The sequence below is a fragment of the Rattus rattus genome, chromosome 5 (genome assembly GCF_011064425.1).
Source record: "Rattus rattus isolate New Zealand chromosome 5, Rrattus_CSIRO_v1, whole genome shotgun sequence".
Classification (NCBI taxonomy): Eukaryota; Metazoa; Chordata; class Mammalia; order Rodentia; family Muridae; genus Rattus; species Rattus rattus.
In genome coordinates this window covers 65,197,939-65,221,978 of record NC_046158.1, presented here as the reverse complement: position 1 = coordinate 65,221,978, position 24,040 = coordinate 65,197,939, and the positions used below count along the sequence as shown (strand labels likewise).

The following is a 24,040-nucleotide window of genomic DNA, read 5'->3' as shown; positions in this document are numbered from 1 at the left end:
AGGATTGCTGCATATTTAAGGCCAGCCTGTGCTACATAGTGCATTTCTAGCTATTCTGGCCACAGTGTGAGTCTTAATCAAAAATAACCTAACAAATCCCAGATAAACCACTGCTTCTACTAATATTAATGCAGATCGAACTGCCCACACAGGGGGATTATTTTTGTTACAACATACGGTATCTCTGTTTCAACTCTTGTTTAAGGTATTATTATATCGATGCAACTCATTTAAAATGTAGCGTAAAGTTGTAGTCCTTGAAAGCTGCCATTACAGACCGTTTAGGGTAATTTGAAATGCAAGTTAGTAGTTACCTATAAATAATCAAATTTATGGTCATGTTAGATACTAGTTTAGTTAGTTACAGAAATAAGCTTTATTTAGCCTGTAGATGTTTTCAAAGTTACACAGATAGTAAGTAGCTAGAAAGAAGCAATGTTTGCCTATTCAGATATACTATAGGGACATAGACGGTCTTCAGATACACCAGAAATCCATGGGATACGACATTTAAGATGTTGTTTTAATAACAAGACTTTTTTTTGTGTGTGACATTGAGATGCATTAGCTCCTGACATTACCTGAATACTACTTCAAAGAAGATGATGGGCATTGAAGACCCTCCATACGGAGTTTGATTCAAATGTGACAAAGCTAGCCACCGGGCAAAAGACTGCCCCCCTCAACTGCTGACAGCATACTGTCCAACCTGTGGACAAGAGGGACACAGAGGCAGTCAACTGCCAAACTTTGCCAAGACAAGTAGACCAGTCCTTCATAGTTCCTGCTTCACAGAGTGCGTCAGATATTCTGAGCCTGTGGGCTGAAGATAGACACCCCGACATTGCAGAGGAATCTTGGGTGCCTGACCAGGCAGCCAGCAGTCTGTCATCTCTTTAGTTTTGGAAGCTGGTTGCCCCACACTTCCTGTTAATTCAGGTAATTATCCTCAGGTCTCTGATGGGGTTGGAGACTAGATAGTTACAGTCTCACATCAAGCTTACATTGTGAAGGGTTTAAGAAAATGATTTAAGGTCTAAAAAGATGTTTTTAGGTCGATACATGCAAGTCATGATAGACATGAATTAGGTATAGAATGCTGTACTCACCAAGGCAGGATAGAGAGTGCAGTATTTTATCCAAGTTTGCCAAATTCTATGGGCATTATGAATGTAATTCTTACCTGATAGTTTTCATCATTGTTCTTAATGTCTACAGTTTATCGATGGTAGAGAAAGAGCCTTTTATTGGACTAAGAAAGGGAGATTTTGGGGTGATCTTTTTGTGTGATACAGTCTAGCCCAAACAAGGCACCAGAATCAGTAAAAGACCATGTCTCAGAGGGCGAGAGGAGGCCAAGAGCAAGTAGATACTATTTAGACCTCTACACTCAACACAAACACACATGTGAGTGTGCTCACACAGACATGCTCATATAACACACACACACACACACTGGGAATCCAGGACAGGAGACAGGAGATGAGAAAGGATGAAAGATCTCAACCTCTTTGGATTTCTCATTATGAACAATGACAGGATCGATCAGTTCTCTTGAGAGCAAAGTAGTGATGTTTGGGGAAGATGGGAAAGAAAGTGATTTGAGAACATTGCAGTCCAGAGGGAAATTAGGACTCATCAGGGGGCCATCCCAGCAGGAAGCTGAGATCCTGAGCCTGGCCTCAAGAAGAAAGCAGCTTAGGGCATCAGCTCTGTCTGGGTCTTGAAAGGGGAGAAAAGGCCCAGAGCAAAGAAGGTAGGAAGCCCTGCAGTCAACACACTGGTGCCAGTCCAAGCTGGAGCCAGGAGGGCATCAGGAATGGCTGGGCTGCCCCATTCTGACCGTAAGCTCCTGGGGAAGGGACCAGGAATGGAGAGGACAGTCAAGTGTCCTTTGACAGCTCTGGTCTCCTCACGCTGATCACACAAGTTGTGCTGAGGAAGAAGCAGGTTGGTGGATGTGGATGTTCTCTGAGAATAGTAAGAAAGCCAATGTTTCTCTATGACAGCCTTAGGCTGGGGTGAGAGTCACCCAATGTGTTCTCCATGGACTATCCAGAGATATTGGGCTCAAGCTAGATCTGACTACGGTACACACTCTCTCAAAAGAAAAAAAAAACAACAAACAAGCAAAGCCTTCTCAGAATGAAGACTCAAGTCTGGTCCCTGACCATATCTTGCTAACCTTCCATATCCTTCTTCACAGTACCTGAGCCTCTGCTCTTTGACTGGTGTCTCAGACCCCCAATGACTCGTCCCACATCTGGTTTCTACACCTCCTCTAACCCTGTCACCACCGAATATCAATGAATATTGATGTTCTTCAAATCAACAGCAAAGCCTGACTGACCATCAAAGACTAAGTCAAGTCTTACTCTTTCCCACGCTCTCTGAGCTTCCCCTTCAAGACACTTACCAGGTAGGTATATCTTCCGGGGAATGATTTGATTGTCTGTTAAACTCCTTGAGTACACAGGTCCTAGTGTTTACATGAGAGCCCAGGGGAATTCTCAGACCACAAAACATATTCTCTTCCCCACTCCTTTAAGAGAGGGTCTCACTATATAGACCAGGATGGCCATGAACTCACAGAGATCCAATTTCTTTGCCTCCGTAGTGCTAATATTGAAGGCTCACAACTGCCCGAGTGCGTGTGTGTATGTGTGTGTGCGTGTGTGAGAGACATTATACCCCAGTCTGCCATTTCTGAAGTATCCAGGCCAGTTGTCTTGTACCTAATCTGTTCTCTGCATAGCAGTGGAATTCCTTTGAAACTGCATGGATCATGTCACCCTGCCTAAAACCTCCACAGCAGCTGCCTTTCTCTCTGAGTAAAAACCCAAGTCCTTGCAGTAGCTTATAAGGCCCGGTATGTTTAGACTCTGGACTCCCCAGCTCTAGGCCATGGTAAGCAGCCTCCTTGCTGGGCCTTGACTATATCAGGCAAGGCCCTGTTCCTTTTTTCTAGAATATCCTTTACTGATAATTTTGCTGCTTGTCCTGATCCCTTTTTTTGATTTTTCTTTCTCTTTCAATATTTATTTTATTGACGTGTAGGCACACGCATCTGTATTGTGCGCTCAGGAGTGCTGTGTGCCAGAGTGGGAGATCAGACGCCTTGGACCTGGAATTATGGGATGTATGGGTTGTGAGACACCAACACGGGCACTGGGAACTGAACTCTGTTCCTCTGGAAGAACAGTAAGCGCTCTTAAGCACTAAGCAATTTTTTGCCCTATGTTTTAAGATCAGGATCTCACTCTGTAACTTAACTGGCTGGAACTTGTTTTCTAGCCCAGGCTGACCTTGATCTCACGGTGGTTCTTCTGTCTTAGTCTTCTGAGTGCTGATGTTACGACCACAGCCCACAGCACCTGGCTTTCTTGCCTTCTTTCTTCGGTACTGGGGTTTGAACACAAGACCTCGCACATGCTAGACAAGCCCTACACCACTGAGATGCATCCCAGCTCTCCTTGCTTCTTTTGACAAGCAATACCTCAGTGAGACAACCCCTAAGAACCACACTAATACCAAGCCTGCCAACTCTGCCTACTCCGGATCACTCTACTCCTTTTTGTAAAAAATGTATGTATTTTTGTCTTTGTTTTCTACATGAAGATGTGGGTTATTTCTTGGAATTCCCAAGCTGAAGCAACCTTCCTGTGTTCTGAGGAGCTGGGCCTACAGGTTGTGTCATCATGCCTGGTGTGTGCGTGTGCGTGTGTGTGTGTGTGTGTGTGTGTGTGTGTGTGTAATATACATATACATTACATATACTTATACATTACACACACACACATAGACATATATATATACTTAAAGCAATCTTAACATTCCAACCCTAGTAACTTTTTTGAGGGAGGGGCAGTTTTCTTTTTTTTTTTTTTTTTTTTTTTTTTTCCGGAGCTGGGGACCGAACCCAGGGCCTTGCGCTTACTAGGCATGTGCTCTACCACTGAGCTAAATCCCCAACCCCAGGAGGGGCAGTTTTCAAGAGAAGATTTCTCTGTGGAGCCCAGGCTATCCTAAGCTCACTCTGTAGACCAGGCTGGCCTCCATATGCCTCTGCCTCCTGAGTGCTGGACTAAGAGTGTAAGCCACACCACAGCCAGCCTTGTAACTTCTTTTCATGAATCATGGAAGTAAGGTGAGGGCTAGCTGTCACATCAGCTGGATACTTCAGAGAGAGTTTGCTGAGGTGAAGAACATCCTCCTGGGCCAGGGGATGTAGCTCAGTGGAACGGTGCTGACTTAGTGTTCAGAGGTCAGAGTTACTCTGCAGAATGTTTCTGAAGCTGCATCCTCCTAATGTTCTGCCTCCTTTCATCTTGTCCTGGAGATGTTGACCCTCCTCACCTGATGAACTGAGCCAGTCATCTCCACTGAGACTCAGCTTCCCTTTAAAATTAATAACTGTTTACATCTTTAATTCCAGTACTCGGCATTTGAGGCTATCCAAGCTTACATAGTGTAGGTCTGCCAGAGCTACACAATGAGATCCTGCCTTAAAAAAATTAATATCCTGGGCTGGACAGATGGCTCAGTGGTTAAAACCACAGACTGCTCTTCCAGAGGTCCTGAGTTCAAATCCCAGCAACCACATGGTGGCTTACGACCATCTCATAATGAGATCCGATGCCCTCTTCTGGTGTGTCTGAAGACAACTTCAGTGTACTCATATAAATAAAAATAAATAGATCTTTTTAAAAGATTAATACCCAGGGGGAAAGATTGCTCAGCAGTCTTGCTCCTGAGCCTAATGACCCCAGTCCGACGCCCAGGACCCCCTAAGGGAAGCAGAGGACTGAGTCCCTTTAAGTTGTCCTCTTACATCCATGTGCTAAGGTTTACAGGAGAACAAGATCACCAGAGCCACACCAAAGCCGAAGAAGGAAGCTTTATTGAGGGCTGTCTCTGAGAGAAGGAAGAGCAGCCGTGCCAAAAGGGAGGCTGGGTTTTTATAGGCCAGTTTAAGTCAGACTGGGAAGGGGCAGGAGAGCACTAAGGGAAGGCAACGGCTACAAACAAACTTCTGAAAAAGAAATTGTTCTGTGGAGACCTCTGGGCACTAAGATAACGGATGCTGTGGTGCTGTGGTCTTGGACTCCTGAGACATGCAGAAAGTGTAGTTTTTATCTCCTTGAAGGGGCTGGTTCCCTCTTGAGTAAGGCCTAGGGCCAGACTAACACTTCACACACATAGTGGTATGTATATGCACATGCAAACACTAAATAAATGTTTTTAAGATTTATTTATTTTTATCAGTACACTGCAGCTGTCTTCAGACACACCAGAAGAGTGCGTGGGATCCCTTTACAGATGGTTGTGAGCCACCATGTGGTTGCTGGGAATTGAACTCAGGACCTCTGGAAGAGCAGTTAGTGCTCTTAACCACTGAGCCATCTTTCCAGCCCCGATATAAATGTTTTTAAAAATCACATTAATACCCATTTGATGAGGAAGAACTTGCAAACTGTAAACATTCCATACTGAAGTTTTGATTATATCAGTATGCCCCTACCTTGTTAAACAGTGTCACTGATGTGTACAGAACCTTTGTGTCTCTCAAAATAGTCACACTGAGGTCCTAGCCCCTGGGGTAATGCCGTTTGGCGACAGGGCTTTAGGAGGCAGTGATGAGGTGGGGCACTCACCTTTATAGAAATAGGAAAGGAAGAATGCCTCTCTTTCTTCCGGAGTACAGATAAAAGGCTATAAGGACACAGTGGTAAGGCAGAATTCTAGAAACCCACGAGCTCACAATGATGAGCACAAAATACAATTTGATACAATACTACTGAGCCTCTTCTATTTTTTCCTTTTCCATATTTCTAATTATTTTTTAATATAATTACCCACTTTGTCGAGCCTTTTTGTTGTTGTTGTTGTTTGTTGGAGACAGGGTTTCTCTCTGTAGCCTTGGCTGTCCCCACACAGAGACCTGCCTGACTCTACCTCCTGAGTGCTGGGATTAAAGGCGAGTGCCACCACCACCAGGCTTGTCTTTACATAACCATGAGGATGGTTGAGCAGCCATGAAGACTCACGAGTTCATTCCCAGCATCCACAAAGCTGAGTGTGCTGGCAATGGGCTTATAAACCCCTCACGAGGGAGGCAGAGACAGGCCGGTCCCTGGAGCTTGCAAGTGAAGTTCGCATCCTGCCTAGCTCATTTGGTAAGACCTTAGTCCCAGTGAGAGACTTTGTCTCCTACGGTAGCTGGAAATGTTTGTATTCTAGCTCAAAAGAGCCACTTACTCCAAAACCTACAGCAGCTGTGGCTACCTGTAAGACCTACACACAGTCAAGTGAGGGAAATTCCATAGGTGCAGGAGGAAGGGCTCATGAGACCCCACCTCTCGCTGATGGCTGCAAGGAAAGGGGTAACTAGTTTTCTTTGCAGGAGTGTAACCACTGGCAGGTGGCCCAAATGCTGGTAGATCACCCCACATTCACATCCCATGATCTTGCATGGTTCAAGGACACAACTGACTTCCCAAAATGGTTCTCTGACCACACATTCCCCCCGGGCACATATGCTCCCACACATGTGCACACACAATAAATAGATGTACTTAAAAACATTGGTGGGGCGGAAGTTTACAGTGCAATCCACACAAGTTTCTAGCATTTTCCACACTACTTGTCTGTTCTGTTTACTGTATGGTAGTTCCCTTCCAACTCCCCATGCCGGTGCATGCGTGCATGCGTGCGTGTGTGTGTGTGTGTGTGTGTGTGTATGCATGCATGTGTGTGTGTGTGTGTGAGTGCCACCACCATCTCAGCAGCAGGGTTCTTGTCTCCAGTTCTCATGATAACTTAATTGTTAGCTAGAGAGTCTCACACGCATGGGGTAAGGCCTGTGTCTAGGGAAACCTCCACAAGGAAGAAGGGTCAATCACTGGCACCAGGTAGAAACATTTAATTTTTCTATAAAGAACAAAGTACAAAGAGGCAGGGGAGGGGAGGTAGGCCCAGAGGAGCAGCAGGCAGGCCTCTGGCCCTGAGTTGGCTGTGGAGGTCCTGGCTGCTACCCTAGGATTTCACCAGGGCCTCCAGCTTGATGGTGGAGGTGCCAAGATGGCCACTGAGGTCACACAAAGCCTGGCTTCATGGAGGAGCGGCGGCAGTTGGGGCAACTCCTAGTGCCGTTGTTTTGCAGGCATCTGTGGAGGCAGAGGGCTGCGTTCACTCACCCAGGCCAGATTTACGTCAGGCCCTGGCTTGTGTCTTCTTTCCAGGAAGGTCACTGCCCAGTGGAGGAGAAGGCTCTCCTGGGCTCCACTCACTTCCGGCCTGCCCGGTACCAGAGGCTTCCAGGCCGTGGCAGAGTTGGCATCTGCTGCTACCCCAGGTCAAGCCTGGGGCTGGGAGGTGACTTGAAGGGGCCTTTCTGATTCCCCTTGGAATAATGGTAAGAATGACACACAAGCAAGGCTGGAGGGAGAGTCAGTGAGTAGGTGGGAAGTTGTTAGAAGACACCAAGGCCCCAAGAAACCAGGTCTTAGCATTTAACATTGTTAGTGTGATGTGGGGGTCCTGCCCACCCAGCGAAGGACTCACCTGAGATGAAAGATGTGGGAGCAGGGCAGGGCCTGCAGCCGGCTGTTCTTCTCCCCAATGGACTCACCACAGAGGCCGCAGTAGAGCTCAGTCTCCTCCACGCACTCGTGGAACCTCACTACATGCGCGCGCAGCTCACGCTGCAGCCCCTTGCTGCGGCAGATGCCCTCACTCAGGCAGTGCAGCTTGAGCTGGCTCAGCTAGGGTGGTGGGGAGAGATCCCATGAGGGACTAGAGCAAGGGCAGGGCTAAGAAGGTGCCTTTCCCACCACACCCTTGCCTTGCTGTGGGACCTGGGAGAAATATCCTGCGCACCCCAGCCTTGGATTCCCTTTGAACAGAATGGGTAAGACCTGAGATGAGAACATGGGACCCCATGTTTTTGTTTTGAGATAGGGTCTCATATATATATATATATATATATATATATATATATCTCCAAGCTGGCTTCACACTCACCATATAGTCATGGCTGGCCTAGAACTCCTGAGCCTTCTGTTTCTACAAGCACTGGAATAGGTGTGCCCCACCAGACCAGGTTTCTGAAGGGTTTTGTTGACCAAACCTGCTGCTATGTTGCCTCTACATTAACTAATGTGTTTTCCTATTTTTATTGAGTATATATTTCTGATCAGCCTGATACCAGCCCAAAGCAAATATACTTCAACATCTTAGTTGGGCTGTGCCCCAGAGCCTACCAGGATGCACATTCTCTAGAAGACCTTGGGAGCCACAAAGCTTTCTCCAAGACGTTAAGGTATGGTTACAACTGAGACATCTGAAGAAGCAATGTGCTATGTGTACTGCTGGTCGCCAGGGGACCTTGGGCCTCATTATACCATGAGAGCACTCACAGGGAAGTCTGTATTTAATATTTATGAGGATATCCAGCTCATGAGGAGTGGAGGGTGTTAGGGTTGTTATTTTGGTTTTTTGTTTGTACGATTAAAAAATATGTTCAAGCGTTTTTGCCTGTAACCATGCATGTGTACATCTAGGTGCATGTCTAATGCCCATGAAGAAGACATCTACTCCATGGAACTGAGAGGCCGCTAGGAACTCAGGACTCTTCGAGGTGTGAAATGCCTGCCCGGCCCCAGAAATATTCTCTGGGAGGAAGATCCAGGAGTTTGGAGTGGCTGCAAGAACCTTCCAGAGGGTCAGAAGGGCTCAACGCGTGATCAGGGTCTCATGTATCCCAAGCCGGCTTCCAACTCTCTATGTAGTCAAGAAAAACCTTGAACTCCTGTCTCCTCACATACCCAGTTTTTCTCCTGTGGCTCTTGACCCCAGACCCAGGAGACGTAATTATGTCTAACCTTATTTCCAACCTCTTCAGCCAGGTCCTGGGCTTTCTCAATGGCATCCAAAGCCTGGAAGGTGAGCAGAAGCCAGAGCTGTGGGCAGTTTCTGCCTTGGCTCAACACAAAAACAAAGAAAAGTGAACCTGAGGAACGGGGGCAGGGCCTTTGCCCTGTGGGAAGGCAGCAGAAGAGAGTTATGCTGACACAACGGGCAGAACATGACTGCCTCATGGGATCCTATGAGAGAGTAAAAGGGAGTTTAAGAATATATGGTTTAGAGGTTGGGGATTTGGCTCAGTGGCAGCAGAACATGACTGCCTCATGGGATCCTATGAGAGAGTAAAAGGGAGTTTAAGAATATATGGTTTAGGGGTTGGGGATTTGGCTCAGTGGTAGAGTGCTTGCCTAGGAAGCGCAAGGCCCTGGGTTCGGTCCCCAGCTCCGAAAAAAAAGAATTAAAAAAAAAAAAAAAAAAAAAGAATATATGGTTTAGGGGTTGGGGATTTGGCTCAGTGGCAGAGTGCTTGCCTAGGAAGCATAAGGCCCTGGGTTGTCCCCAGCTCAAAAAAAAAAAAAAAAAAAAAAAAAAAAAAGAATATATGGTTTAAATGCTAGCGCTGGCCCTTTATAAGTTGTGGGTCTCTGGGTGAGGCATGGACCTTCTTTGAGAGTGGAGAATTGGGAATGTTTGGGTCTCATGGCAACAGGGTGAGGCAGATGTTAAATTAAGGGGACAAGCCCAACACTGTACCTCCAGTGTTGGCTGAAAAGCCCCAAATTGGGAGCATCAGAGAGAGCTTTACCACAGGAAAGGGCCTGCCCTCACCTTGTCCAGCACTTTCCTGGCCATCCAGCACTTGGCCACACCCAGCAGCACATGCACTTGCCCCAGGCGGTTTCCGATCTCGGTCATGATGCTCATAGCGGAATCGTACCTAGGGAAGGCTGTCTGCAGAGCCAAGCGGGGTTAGATTCGGGATGCTCCAGGCCCAAGGTCCCCCCCCCCATCCTGGTGATCTCACCTCCAGATCCCCACGGCTCCGGTGGATATCGGCAAAGCAGAGCAGACAGAGTGCTTGCAGTGGGCGGTCACCATGCTGCAGGGCAATCTTCATGGACTCCTGCAAGGAAGGCTGGTCGCTCAGGAAAGTTCACGTGGCCCTACAATGGGGTGCCCTATACTCAGCAGTCCCTTAGAGAGGACAGCTGGGATCACACATCCTCTTGTGGTTGCTGAGGCCTCTTGGGTTGAATTACTAAGATTGCAGTACTGTCTGACGGAGGGAGACCAAGGCTCTGAGAAAAGCACCTTCATCAGGATCAGAGGAAGAAGCAATGAGATTTGAACCTGAGAGCGGAAACCTCAAGACCCGCTCTCTTTTTTTTTGTCTTTGTGTGTGTGTGTGTGTGTGTGTGTGTGTGTGTGTGTGTGAGAGAGAGAGAGAGAGAGAGAGAGAGAGAGAGAGATGGCTGAATGTTATGGGCTAGAGAGCTGAAACAGCTCTGAGATCCAAGAGCCCCCCTCCCCTCCAAGTCTTTTATTTTCTTTTATTCTTTGGCCCAGGGGCTCCCAATGCAGTCCGGCTAGTCTCAAGCTAAGTGCTCATACTGCTTGGCTCCTGAGTGCTGGGGTTACAGACAGGTAACTCTCTGTTCTACTAAATTTTTGTTTTTGTTTTTTTAAAAGACACTCATGTACCCCAGCTAGGCCTTGAACTAACTGTGTACCTGAAGATGGCCTTGAACGTCTGATCCTGTCTTCTCCACCTTCCAAGTGCTGGGATTATAGGCATGCATTACTAAACTGGGTTTTATGCAGGGCTAAGGGTTGACCCAGCAGGGCTTTGTGCTCGTCAGGCAAGCACTCTGTCAACTGAGCTGCATCTCCAGCTCTTATGTTTTTCTTTTCAAAGTGGTCCACAGAGGCTACTTGGGGCAGGGAAGCTCCTTGCCCTGAGGATGGACTGGAAGGGGATGAGGTCTGGTGCAGAGTTAATGATAACACTCTTCAGGTGCTTATTGGCAAGCCTTTGGGGGATTCCATGGGCTGTTCTAGAAAATAGGGGGCCCTGTGTTCTGGGCCTGAGATCCTCTCCCACCCCCACCACCTGCATGCTCCCCAGCTGCCCCACCTCACAACACTCCATTGCACTGCCCAGGTGGCCCAGCAGGCGGTAGGCCACAGCCATGTGGTACTGGCTCATGGCCCGATATTTGAGGCTCCAGCCTTTGCCATAGTCGTTGACAAGCTCTGCGGCCTTGCAGGGAAAGAACAGGGCTTTCTCATAGTCCTGCAGGGGACACAGAACAGGAGGGAGATACACTGAGTGGTAGGAACTGACCCAATCCCAGGGTTCTAGGCCCAGGATCTGTGACAGCCAGGGAGCCCCAGTGTTTGTTTGTTTGTATATTTAATGTTCCTTAGAATAGCTGCAAACTTGTAGTCCTCCTGCCTTTGCCTCCTGAGTACTGAGGTCGCAGATATGCACCACAGTGGTCATGGTCAGCCTATTCATTCATTTCAGCTTCCAGCAGTAAGCATGAACCAGGGAGCAGGGGAAACCAGTGCACAAGTACGGCTTCTTGAGATTGCTGCTGTATTCCAAGCGCCAAACACGGTTCTTAAATATTTGTTCCTTAAACGAAAAGGCAAAGAAGCAGCTGGCTTCTCCTCTCATGCAGCCGTAGACGGCTTCTTGGCTTCAGAACCACAAAGGGTTCTGCTTCCGGGAGCAGCTACTCCCGAGGGCTCAAAAACAGTGTTCTACCATCAGCACCAAAGAACATCAGAACAGCAGGGTTATCGAGGCCAGGAAAACCTGCTTGAGTTTCCCCCGCAAACCCACCAGGGCATCCCCTATGAACAGCCAATGCCTTCCTTCCACTCGTGAGGAAAGCAGAGGCTCAGGAGTGCTCTTGTCCAGTACTAGGCCACATTGTCTACCAACATCATGGTTCCCTTTCTGTGCCCCATCCATATCGTGGGACCCAACCGCCAGCCCCACACCCAAGGCGTCATGAAGATCTTCCTAGCTAATCATCTACTGCATGCAAACAAGTCCCGGCATTTCTTACCTCATTTAAAACCTAACAGTAAGGCTAAGTGTAACATGCTTACCTGGACTCCCAGCACCCGGAAAATAGAGGCAGGAGAATCAGGGATTCAAAGCCAGCCTCAGCTGTGTGTGGAATTTGAAGCCAGTCCGGATCCATGAGACCCTGTCTTTAACCACTCACCCACACCACCCACACAAACAAACAAATGGATCCAAATTTTCCATCTGCAAGGAAGAAGGACTGAGTTTACAGTCAGTGGAAAGGAACTCCTTCCTAAACACTAGGTTTGGGGTAGAACTAGCCCTGCTGTATGAATTCCAGTTGATCTGGTATCTGAAAAGATTTAGTAGCACAGCATGACAGCGGACAGCCTGGTCCGCAGACAGCCAGGGCTACACAGACCTCATCTTGAAAAACCATAAACGAATAAATGGGAAAGCAGGACACAGATATGTCTAACAGCTTTCTTACCCAACAGGTGTGACCTCATCTTACCACAGTCACTGGAGATAAAGGAGGGATCTCAGGACGCCTCAAGGAAACACAGAAGCGAGATGAGAAAGGAGACGCGGCATTCTACAAAGCAGTTAGCCTGGTTTCTTTAATGTGTCAGGGGAAGTGAAAGGGAGAGCCAGAATGTTCTATTCAGAGCCATAGAAGACACCATAAGCCGCTGGCTGCGTGGCTCTGGCTGTATTCTGCTTTCCTCAAGCCGGCAGTAAGGGAAGTGTTTTGGGATAAGCAGAGACGTAAATACAGACAGCGTTCAGGGGCTGGTTAGCTGCTATTCTGAGATCACGATACAGCTGGTGTGTGAGAACAGTTATTGTAGTTATGTGAGAATGGGTCATTAGAAAACATTTTCAGATTTTAGTGATGCGCATAGACTACCTCAGGGTCAAAAATGAGAGGCTGGGCTGGAGAGACGGCTCAGCGGTTTAGAACACGTGTTGCTTTTGCAGAGGACCTAGGTTCGATTCCCAGCAACCACATCTGTGATTCCAGTTGCAGGGAATCTGATGCCCTCTTTTGGCCTCTTGGGGCACAGACACATACGCAGTGCAATCACATGCAGGCAAACACTCTTACATGGAAAATAAAGTAAGTCTAAGAAATGCAATAAAAGTAAAATAATAGCAAGGTGTCAACATTTTTCCCCCTCCCTTCTTCCCTCCCTTCCTTTTAAGACAGAGCCATGTAGCCCAGGCTGGCTTCGAACTCACTGTCAGTTACCAATGACCTTCAACTTCTAATCCTCTTTGCTCTGCTTCCTCGGAGCTGGGATCGCAGGCTTGGGCTACATACTAGGGGGCCGTATTTACCATGTACCAGCAGCTAAAGTTCTCCCAAAGCAGGGGCTGGAGGAATGGTTAAGTAAGTGGTTAAGAGCACTGACTGCTCTTCCAGAGGTCCTGAGTTCAAATCCCAGCAACCACATGGCGGCTCACAATCATCTGTAATGAGATCCGATGCCCTCTTCTGGTGTGTCTGAAGACAGCAACAGTGTACTTATATATAATAAATGAATAAATCTTTAAAAAAAATTAAAAAAAAATAAAATAAATGAAATCTTTAAAAAAAATTCTCTCGGGGGTTGGGGATTTAGCTCAGTGGTAGAGCGCTTGCCTAGGAAGCGAAAGGCCCTGGGTTCGGTCCCCAGCTCCGAAAAAAAGAACCAAAAAAAAAAAAAAAATTCAAAGCTTGAGGCTAGAGAGATGATGGCTGCTCTTCCAGTGGACCTGGTTTTGACTTCCAGGATCCAAGTGTCAGCTCACAACCATCTGTCCTTCCAATGCCATCTTCTGCTGTCTACAAGCAATGCACACATGTGCTACTCAGACACACAGATAGGCAAAATACCCATACACATAAAATAAAAATGAGCAAGTCTTTAAAAAAAAAAAACTCCCCCACATCTGGGTGTTACACTAGGCTACACTAAAATCCTGGTAATCGGAAGCTTTTGCTCACTGATCCTCCCAGTAAGTTCACACCCCACCCTTCTGCATGGCTTCCCATCTCCTCATATACCTCCGTCAGCTCAGTGGCCTCCCTCTCTCTTGTCAGAGCTTTGAGCTTATTCCTGAGATCTCTGCCTAGCTCCACCAGTCCTCCACCACTCACTGAGGCCTTCTGACCACTCTCTTAAAAATGGTGCCCCTACCCCTCATCCTGGAATCGCCCACACTTCTTCACATAACGAACAACCAACTTCAACTGTTCTTCTCATCCAGATATACGAAGCTTCATAAGAGACCTTGCCATCATCTCTGTTGTTAGGGACACAGGGTCCAACAACAGTTCATGAGATGTAGTTGATCCTCAGTAAAACAAAAACAAAACAAAACACCCCCTTTTGGCTTTTTTTTTTTTTTTTGACAGGGTTTCTTTGTGTGTGTAGCCCTAGCTGTTCTGTAACTCACTCTGTAGACCAGGCTGGCCTCACAGATCACAGATCTGCCTGCCTCTGCTTCCTGAGTGCTGCCCGGCTCAGAAACTATTTCTCAAGTATTTATCTGATATTAAGAGTGTGGTGTATATATGTTCACTGTGTGCCTGCAGCAGCCTGCAGCTGTCAGGAGAGGCATGGGATCCCCGGAAACTGTAGTGGCAATTATGAGCCACCATGTCAGTGCTGGAGACCAAACTTGGGCCCCTCTGCAAGAGCAGCAAGCGCTCTAACCACTGAGCCGTCTCTCCAACCCCCACCCTGCCAATGACTATTAGACTAATGAATCTTCACATCCTGTTCTCATACAGCAACTTCCCGGACTCCCAGGTCATCCGAGGATGGAGGTGTGATTCATGGCTCTACCTTCCTGGAGTTTCCCATTCACTGAACCCCTATCTAAAAGGAGGGCTGAGGCAGTGCCCAGCAAAGTGTGTGGCTCCTAAGAGAATCTCGGGGCTTTCTTGTGCTGGACCTGGAGGAAGCGGGTACAGCCTCAACAAACCACACCAGTGAGCTCATGGATGCCAGAGAGTTTGTGGACCTGCGTGTGCTGCAGAAAGGCTCCATGATCAGCATCATCACTGGTGCCAAGAACCATGCATCCATCCACATGAATGAGGCAGGTTCCATGGCCAGTTTAAAACCCATGGTACCTGCGGGACCATTTGCAGGATGGGTGAGTGAGATAATTCTATTCTCTGATTGGCTAACTTGGATGGCATTGTCTCAAAAGAACTTTTGTCCAGAGAAAATCAGAAAATATTTATCACACATAAACGGTATGAACCCCCCTCAGGACAGTCCCAGGGAGCCTCACATGTCCCATTATCCTCCCCTGCCCCCCACAAAGGGCCCAGGCCCACCTTGACCTGGGCGTAGAAACTGCCCAGGCTGCAGCAGACGCGGCACTCCAGCATGGTGTCATCATTGTTGTGGGCATAGCGCAGGGCCTTCTCAAAGCTCTCTAGGGCCTTCTGGAAGAGGCTGAGGCCCAGGAAAGCATTGCCCATGCTCAGGCTGACCTGACCCCCAAGCTGGGCACCAGCCCTGGTGCCAGGCAGGCCGAGGCAGGTCTTGCAGTAGGAGATGGTTTTGTGAAACTCACATAGCTTCTCATTGCTGCGTGCCAGGTTCAGGTAGCTTTCGAGCAGGAAATCCGCATCCTCCAGTTCCCGAGCAGTGTCGATCTGGACCACGGCAAACTGACCCCGGGGTAACAGGTAGGTGACACTCAGCCAAGGCTCACCCTGCACCCCCTTGCTGCCATAGCCAGCCCTACTTCACAGCCAGAGCGAATGGCAGATCCCAAAGCTCAGACTCAAGAATTCCCACTACCTCAGATCCATCCTCCCAAGCTCCAGTCACCGCAAAGCTCAGGCAGACACTACCCTGTCACTCCCAGCCTCAGACCTGGAGTCTACAACGGATCAGCCTGACCCTCAAACTTACAGCCTGTTCCTCCAGGCAGCAAGCAGCAGACTTAAAACCTAGGCTTGGAGGTCTGGACCCTGGCTCCTGATGCCGGAGTCTCACAGGCTTTGACACTGAAGCTGAAGGCCACAGGCCTGAGTCTAAAGATACCCAGCAGCCATCAAAGACCCGGCGACTTCCATGCATATTCAAAACTTCAAACAAAAGACATTAGCCTATGAGACACAGAGGGTTCTCAGGAAGACACAAGGGCCCCTGGGAGTAGGAAGCCACCCAGCCCTGTTCCCAACCCTCTCAGTGCCTGGGCCCTCCCACAGCACCCTGGAAGGGTAATGTCTACCTTCAGCATCTCTTTGTAGCGGCCCATCTCCGAGTGAGCTGTTACCAAGCAGCCCAGCACCCGGAAGCGGCCCACGAGGTCAGAGCCCTTCTCCAGCACCTTCATCCACACTTGCAGTGCCTTCTCCGTCTGGTTGGACTGGTACAGCTGCAGTCCTTTTTCGATCTGTTGCTTTGTCTGGTCCTGCCCCATCCTCCCACAGTCTGGCCACTCGGAAAGACCGTGGTTGGCTAGGTGTCTTTAGACCTTCATGGTGTTGGACCCACAGTGCCAGCTGATCTCTGGGAGGGAAAAGCAACACCAGGCAAAAGCTAAGCAGGGCCTGGATGGACAACGGGCGCCACCCTGGGAACAAGGCTGGTTCAGCCCCTGTCTGCAGCTGTCCCTGCCAGTTGGGGCCACGTGGCTTCTGAGGAATGTCAGCAGCAAGGTCACGAGGGTTTCTGCTGCACCCATTCAAAGCAGAAAGGTGGCTGCCCCGGGGATACAGGCACTGCACCACCTGAGAACCTGTTTGGTGCCTTTTTGACACTTTGACACTGGCCTTGATGCCCTAGCAGGTTCAGCTCTCAAAGGCTGTCTGCCAGGATGTGGGCAAGCCTGAGGCCAGAGGTTCTGACAGCAGGAAAAACAGCAGGCAGAACACTGGGCACACAGGCATCAGGGAGGTGAGGTGAATGTCCAGCCTGCTTATTCTCCTTGCTTCTTTTTCTTTTCTTCTGTTTTTTTCTTCTTCTCTCTCTCTCCTCTCTCCCGCTCCCTCCCTCCCCCCTCTTCCCTCCCCCCTCCTTCTTCTTCTGTGTACCCTGGCTATCTTAGAACTTGTTTTTTAGACCAGGGTAGCCTCAAACTTAGATATCTGCCTGACTCTGCCTCCCAAGTGCTGGGACCAAAGGAATGAGCCTCCACACCTGGTTAATGGAACATTCCACCCCTCCCACACAAGACAGGGTTTCTCTGCATAGCCCTGGCTGTTCTGGAACTCGCTCTACACCAGGATGGCCTGGAACTCCGAGATCTGCCTGTCTCGGCCTCCTGAGTGTGGGACTAAAGGTGTGTGCCATCGCAGCCCAGCTTTGCCTCTTTTCTTCCCAGTTTCTCCCCCGTTTTATCTTCACATTTTACTCATCACATAGACACTTACCTGGGCACAGGTCCACACTGTTCCCAACACCTCACCTTAGCCTGTTGGTGGGAGGTCTGGTTTTCTCCTAACTCGATTATTAAGCAAATCATGCAGCTCTCTGAGCCTGCTTCCTCCTCTCCAAAGCGAGGACAGTTAGACTCCCACAGCGGTGTGGTGGTTCTCACACAGCACAGCAATGGGTACCAGCCTGGCTCTGCTTGCTGTATTTCTGAATTAGCTGTGTGAGCGCAGAGAATGTGGGCACATTGCTAGCCCTGAAGAAGAAAGGTTAACAGCACCTAGTTCACAGGATTGCCACAGAACTAGACTTGATGGCCGACAAGGACTTAGAACAGTGTCTAGTGTGAAGGAAACACAGTGTGTTAGTGAGGAAAGATGAAATGACCCCTTGACAAAATGATGACCAGAGGCCACAATTAGGTCCTTGAAGGTTCAAAAAGTATCCCAGTTCCAGGGGCTGGTGAGACGGTGTAATAGCATTTGCTGCCAAACACAACAACCTGAGCTCCATCCCTGGGATCCATGTGATAGGACGAACAGACTCCCAGAAGAGGGTGTGCATTACACATGCACACAATAAATAAGAACATTTTAAATGCTCCAATTCCAATTCCAGCTCTGGTTTGAGAGTGTCTTAACAGTGAACTCGAACACCAAACACTGCAGCATATTGTCACAGCGGTGCCTGGCCTGCCACTATTTTCAGAAGTGTGCACTCACGAGCAGTTCCCATCAGCCCTCCCTAATTATGGCTAGAGTGTGTCTCCCATCCTAGATCCGTATCCTGAAGGCCTAACCCCTTCCTCCCAACGCATGTGTATATGCAAACAGTCTAGAGCTAGTTAAGGTGGGCTCTAATCCAGCTCCAGGAGATGACTTCACACAGACTTACATGCAGGCAAAACGCCAATGCACATACAATTAAAAATCTTTTTTTTTTTTTTTTTTTTTTTTTTTTAAGGGCTGGAGAGATGACTGCTCTTCCAGAGTTGAATTCCCAGCAACCACATGGTGGCTCACAACCATCTGTAATGAGAGCTGATGTCCTTTTCTGTTGTGTCTGAAGACAGCTACAGTGTACTTATATATAATGAATAAATTAAAAATTTTAAGTTTTTTTTTAAAGAGCTAATTAAGGCAAAGTGAGGCAATAGGGGTTGAGTGACTTTTTTCTGGGGAAATATCAAGTCTTTTTACCAGGTAGACTTGGGTAGACCTGTATTTTAAAAAGTATATTTAGCTAAGTGTGGTGATATATATGCTTCCAAAGCCAACATGTCAGAGGCAGGTCTACATAGCAAGCAGGCCAGCCTAGTTTACATAGAAAGTTCCAGGTCATCTAAGGCGACAAAGTGAAACCTTATCTCAAAAAACATGTGTACTGTGGACTGGAAAGATGGCTCAGTGGTTAAGAGCAATGACTGCTCTTCTAGAGGTACTGAGTTCAAGTCCCAGCAACCACATGGTGACTCACAACCATTTATAAGGGGATCTGATGCCCTCTTCTGGCCTATGGATGTATATGCAGCAGAGCACTCATACATTCAATAAATTTTAAAAATTAAAAAATAGTAATAAAAAGTGTGCATATGCCCACAGAGGTCAGGAGAGGGCATTAGATCTTCAGAAAATGGAGTTACAGACAGTTGTGAGCAGGGGATTGAACTGGGGTGCTCTGGAAGAGCGGTCAGCTCTCTTGACCACTGACCATCACTTTGGAGTCCACCCAATTTTACCCTGATTAACCAGAGTTCCCTGGAGCATGGGTGACTTAGGCAGCTCCATCATAACACCCACCTGATATAGGGATGACTCCCGGAGGCCTTACAGGCTTGCAGGCAATCCCACTGAAGGGTCTTCCTCCTCCACCAATGATTCAACGGGACACCTAGAGTTGAAACTTTGGTTGTTCTAAGGTCCGTGAGCAGTCCTCACAAGAAGAGATATTTGTTGTGCTTTTGTGGGGAGGCTTAAACAGTGATCCCGGAATCCTACATGGGACACCAGGACCTTACCCAAGAAGGGATTTCGCCTGTCTAGCTTGAGTGAACCAATGACTTTATTACAGTTCCCTACAGGAGCAGGGTGACTCAAAAGCTCCTGGAAAGTATCACTGGAAAGCTGACTCCAGCAGATGAGGACTTCTGCAGCCCTGGAGCCTCCTCCACAGCTGACAGTCTGATCCACCACGTCTCCTTCCTCCCAGCACCCGCTCACGGGTTCCAGAACCTTATAGATTCCTTGGCTTCCTGAGTCCTGAGCTTCTCTCTCCACCCCCTCCCTGAGGACATTTCAGTTTGCAGGAATCAGCTCCATGATACTGGAGTGGGCCTTAACACCTATTATGGGTGAGAGGTCAGGACTTAGACACAGGAAGACAATGTGAATCCGAGTGTGTGGTGCACACCTGGAGAATCAACTCAAGGCCATCTTCAGGTACGAGGAATTAAGACCAACCAAGGCTACAAAGGACCGTCTCAAAGGAAAAAACAAATGGAGAAACCAATTCTTGAACATCTTGAATTTCTAGCTTCTGACCCTGAGTGTTCATGGAGTTGCCTACTTGGGATGCCTGGACCATGTACTAGCTCAGGCATGACCTTTAGGGAAAGGTTTTTGTTGTTGTTGTTTGTTGTTGCTTTTTGTTGTTGTTGTTTTTAGGTAGCATAACGTTTGGGGAAGATAGATCTGTTTTTATTATGTGTGTGTGGTGGGGGGAAGGGGTGTGTATCATAAATGCAGGCGCCTGTGGAGTTTGCAAGTGTTGAATGCCCATAGGCAGTCGTGAGATGCTTCATGAACAAACATGGGTCCTCTTCAAGAGCGGGAAACGACATTTATGTATTTGCTTGTTTATTTGATACAGATGCTCTCTACATAGCCCTGGCTGTCCGGGAACTATGAAGACCAGGCTGGACTGGAAGCACTCACTAGCCACACCTGGCAGCAATGCAGGTCATAAACAGCAGAGGTATCTTTCCATCTGCTTGTTTTCTTCTTAGGGTCAGTGTGATGGCTAGTTTGTCAACATGACACAACCAAGAGTCTCCAGGGAAGGGAATGCTTTGGCTTCTGTAGTAGTTTGAATCGGCACAGCCCCATACACTCACACGTTTGAACGCTTGGCTCATGTGGAATGGCACTGTTAGGGGGTGTGGCCTGGCTGGAGTGTGCGGCTCTGTTGGAGGAAGTGTGTCACTGAGGATGCAGGCTTTGAGGTCTCATATATATATATATGCTCAAGTCTGGCCAGTGAGAGATAGCCTCCTCCCTGTTACCTTCAGATCAAGACGTAGAACTCTCGGCTCCTCCAGCATCATGTCTGCCTGCGTGCTGCTACCCTTCCTCCCATGATGATAATGGACTAAACCTCTGAACCTGTAAGCCAGTCCCATTTAAAGTTGCCTTGGTCATGGTGTCTCTTCACAGCAATAAAACTCTAAGACAGAACTGATATCAGGAACTTGGATATTGCTGTAATTGCTGACCATGTTCTTGTGTGGAGGAATGTGGATTTTTGGGACTTTGCATTAGGAAAGCAGTGGAATGCTTTAAGAGGGGTTTAATGAAGGCTAGAGAGATGGCTCAGTGGTTAAGAACACTGGCTGCTCTTCCAGAGGTCCTGAGTTCAATTCCCAGCAACTACATGGTGGCTCACAGCCATCTGTAATGAGATCTGATGCCCTCTTCTGGTGTGTTTGAAGAAAGTGACAGTGTACTCATATAAATAAAATACATAAAGGGGCTTAGTGGGCCACCCTAGAAGAATATGGAAGGCAGTGGTGCTGGGGTGATAAACTGTTGAGGCCTGGCTCGGGAGGTTTCGGAGGAGAACATTTGTTTGTAGCCTAGAGATCGTTCTTGTGATATTTTGGTAAGGAATTTAGCTGCTTTTGTCCTTGTCTAAGACTTTCCTGACGCCAAAGCGAAGACTTTTGGATTAACTGCACTGGCAAAGGAAATTTCAAAATAGCTTAGTACAGACTCTGTAGTGTAGTAAACCAATATTCTTTTCCTCTCTTCTTTTCTTTTTTCTTTTTTTTTTTCTAGACAGGGTTTTTCTGTAGACCAGGATGGCCTCAAACTCACAGAGATGCTCCTACCTCTGCCTTCCTTGTGCTGGGATTAAAAGTGTGTGCTACCACCACTAGGTCCTTATGTTAACTATTTTTTTTTAAATTTTATTTAATGTATGAGTGCTCTGCTGCATACACACCCATGGGCCAAAAGAGGGCATCAAATCCCTTTATAGATAGATGGTGAGCTGGCATGTGGTTGTTGGGAATTAACTCAGCACCTCTGGAAGAGTGGTTAGTGCTCTTAACCACTAAGGCATCTCACCAGCCCCTAATGTTAACTCTTATGAAGAGCATTTTGATGAAACAGCAAACTGAGCAAGAAAAATACAATGTACAGTTCAAGGATTGAAGGGGAACTGGAAGTGGAATGGAGCAAAATCTTGTGTTCAAGGAGATAAACAAACTAAAAATATTCAATGTGATTAAGGGAGTGGTGACCTGGGGCAAGATCCCAGCTAGCCTAGTTTCCATCTTGTGAAAAAGAATTAAAGAAAAGTTTAGATCTAGGCAAGGTGTGGTGTACACTTTTAATCCCAGCATTTGAGAGGAAGGGGCAGGCAGATCTCTAAGATCAGGCCATCCTGGTTTACAGAGCAAGTTTCATGATGATCAAGCATATAGGCAGTAAAGGAAACATCAAACGTAGAAAGCTGGTGATGTCACAGAACAAGGGAGCCATGGTCCAGCCCCAGCAAACAGAACTTGGCAGCTTTGGCCACAAGGTCCTGGCTTTAGAATTAAGGATAGAATGTATCAGGGATATGTCTGAATGGAAGACCAGAGAGGCCATTTCGTGAAAGGGGTTGTAAAATCTCCCTCTGAGACTAATGAAAGCCACTGAAGCCAGCACATGGCAAGGGTGCATGGAGGACCAGAGAAACCATTGTGTGACGCTGTGAAGATGAAGCCTGGATTGCCCTGGAGACCCCAAGAGGTTAGAGAAGCCATACATGGGAGACTCCAGAGGCAAGCTCTAACAGGAAGCGGGACCAGCTCAAAAGAAGTGTGTTGCAGTCAGTGAAGCTGAAAGGAGGTGGCGATCTGAAGAGCATTTTGACATCAGACATGGGATTGCAAAGTTTGCAATGTGCCCAGCTGGGTTTTGGTCTTTCTTCGGTCCATCCCTCCATTTTAATGTATAGTTTGTGTCATGATATATTGGTGGTATGTGATCTGCTTTTTGATTTTATAGGTGATTAATCTTAGAAGACACGTTGAACTTTTAAACATCAAGACTGTGATAGACTATGGGGACTTTTGAAGTTGGTCTAAATGCATTCTACATTGTTATGGCTACAAGCCTATGGTGACATGGAGTACAATGTGACGGTTTGAATAGGTATGGCTCCTTTACTGGCTGGTTTTTCGAGAGCCCACTGTCAGAGGCCAGGAGAAGCCATTGGTGAAGGTGCAGCCTCAGTGGCAGGTGAAAGCCCAGGACTGAAGAGGTCATGCAGAGAAGTTGAGGCTTAGCACCATGAAAAGAGCCTATGCGAGGCTATTTGTGAAAGTGCAGTCCAGTTGCAGCAGAAGACAGCAGAGTTTTGGAGATGCCAGTACCATGAGATGACCACCAAAAGCAGCAGCAGTGGAGAACAGGCAGCTGGAGTTTAGAAGACAAGGTGTGTGCTACAAAGGGCAGGGCTGGAGAGGTGACCCAAGCCCTTGGAGGAGCCCAGATTGTGAGTGGGTCCCAGACATTGGAGGTTCGAGTTTGATTTTGCTTTTGATTATGACTGTGCCCTGATATTTTTCCCTCTTGAAGAAAGTATTTTAGTGGAGCCCAAGTTAAAGAGACTTTGAACTGTAAAAAGACTTTGAATTTTAAGATATTGTATGTATGTATGTATGTATGTATGTATGTATGTATGTATGTATTTTTAATTTATATGAGTACACTAGCTGTTTTCAGATATACCAGAAGAGGGCATCAGGTCCCATTACTGGTTGTGAGTCACCATGTGGTTGCTGGGAATTGAACTCAGGATCTCTGGAAGGGCAGTCAGTGCTCTTAACCACTGAGCCATCTCTTCAGCCTGACATTGGGTATTTTAAAGGGACCGAAATTTTAATATGTAAGAATTTATAAAGACTTTTAAAAAGTTATTTAGATCTTGGGGATGAATAAGAAAGTAAGGGTTGAGGCTTAATAGTGATGTGTTTGTGTGTCAAGTTGACAAGGGGTCACTTGTACTGGCTGGTTTTGTGCGCCAACTTTACACAAACTGGAGTTATCACAGAGAAAGGAGCCTCCCTTGAGGAAATGCCTCCACGAGATCCAGCTTCAAGGCATTTTCTCAATTACTGATTAAGGTAGGAAGGGCCCATTGTGGGTGGTGCCATCCCTGTACTGGTAGTCCTGGGTTCTATATAAGAAAGCAAGCTGAACAAGCCAAGGTAAACAATCCAGTAAACAGTACCCCTCCATGGCCTCTGCATCAGCTCCTGCCTTCAGGTTCCTACCCTGTGTGAGTTCCTGTCATGACTTCCTTTGGTGATGAACAGGGATGTGAAAGTATAAGCTGAATAAACCCTTTGCTTCTCAACTTGCTTCTTGGTCATGATGTTCTGTGCAGGAATACAAACCCTCACTAAGACAGCCCCCAAAGAATCCTAGGTTTGAATGCTTGGCTTAGAGGAAACAGCATTGTTAGGTGTGACCTTGTA

General features: G+C 47.5%; 1 protein-coding gene across 1 annotated transcript; it reads right to left on the bottom strand.

Moving 5' to 3' along the window:
* Window positions 1-6,907: 6,907 nt before the first annotated feature.
* Rapsn (receptor associated protein of the synapse) lies at window positions 6,908-16,418 on the bottom strand. Its single transcript, XM_032902090.1, has 8 exons — window positions 16,148-16,418; window positions 15,240-15,578; window positions 11,000-11,158; window positions 9,890-9,988; window positions 9,694-9,816; window positions 8,883-8,936; window positions 7,564-7,763; window positions 6,908-7,166 (listed from the first exon to the last, which is right to left on the bottom strand). Exons 1-8 carry the CDS (start codon window positions 16,337-16,339, stop codon window positions 7,094-7,096), a joined length of 1,239 nt encoding a protein of 412 aa, XP_032757981.1. The 5' UTR covers window positions 16,340-16,418; the 3' UTR covers window positions 6,908-7,093.
* Between the last annotated feature and the right edge of the window lie 7,622 nt (window positions 16,419-24,040).

Coding starts and splice junctions, on each gene's coding strand:
- Rapsn (XM_032902090.1), bottom strand. CDS start 16,339: ATGGGGCAGGACCAGACAAAGCAACAGATCGAAAAAGGACTGCAGCTG. Junction 11,159..15,239: donor GTTTCTACGCCCAGGTCAAG/GTGGGCCTGGGC, acceptor TGTCCCCTGCAG/GACTATGAGAAAGCCCTGTT. Junction 7,764..8,882: donor CTGAAGAGGTTGGAAATAAG/GTTAGACATAAT, acceptor CCACCACCCTAG/CTGAGCCAGCTCAAGCTGCA.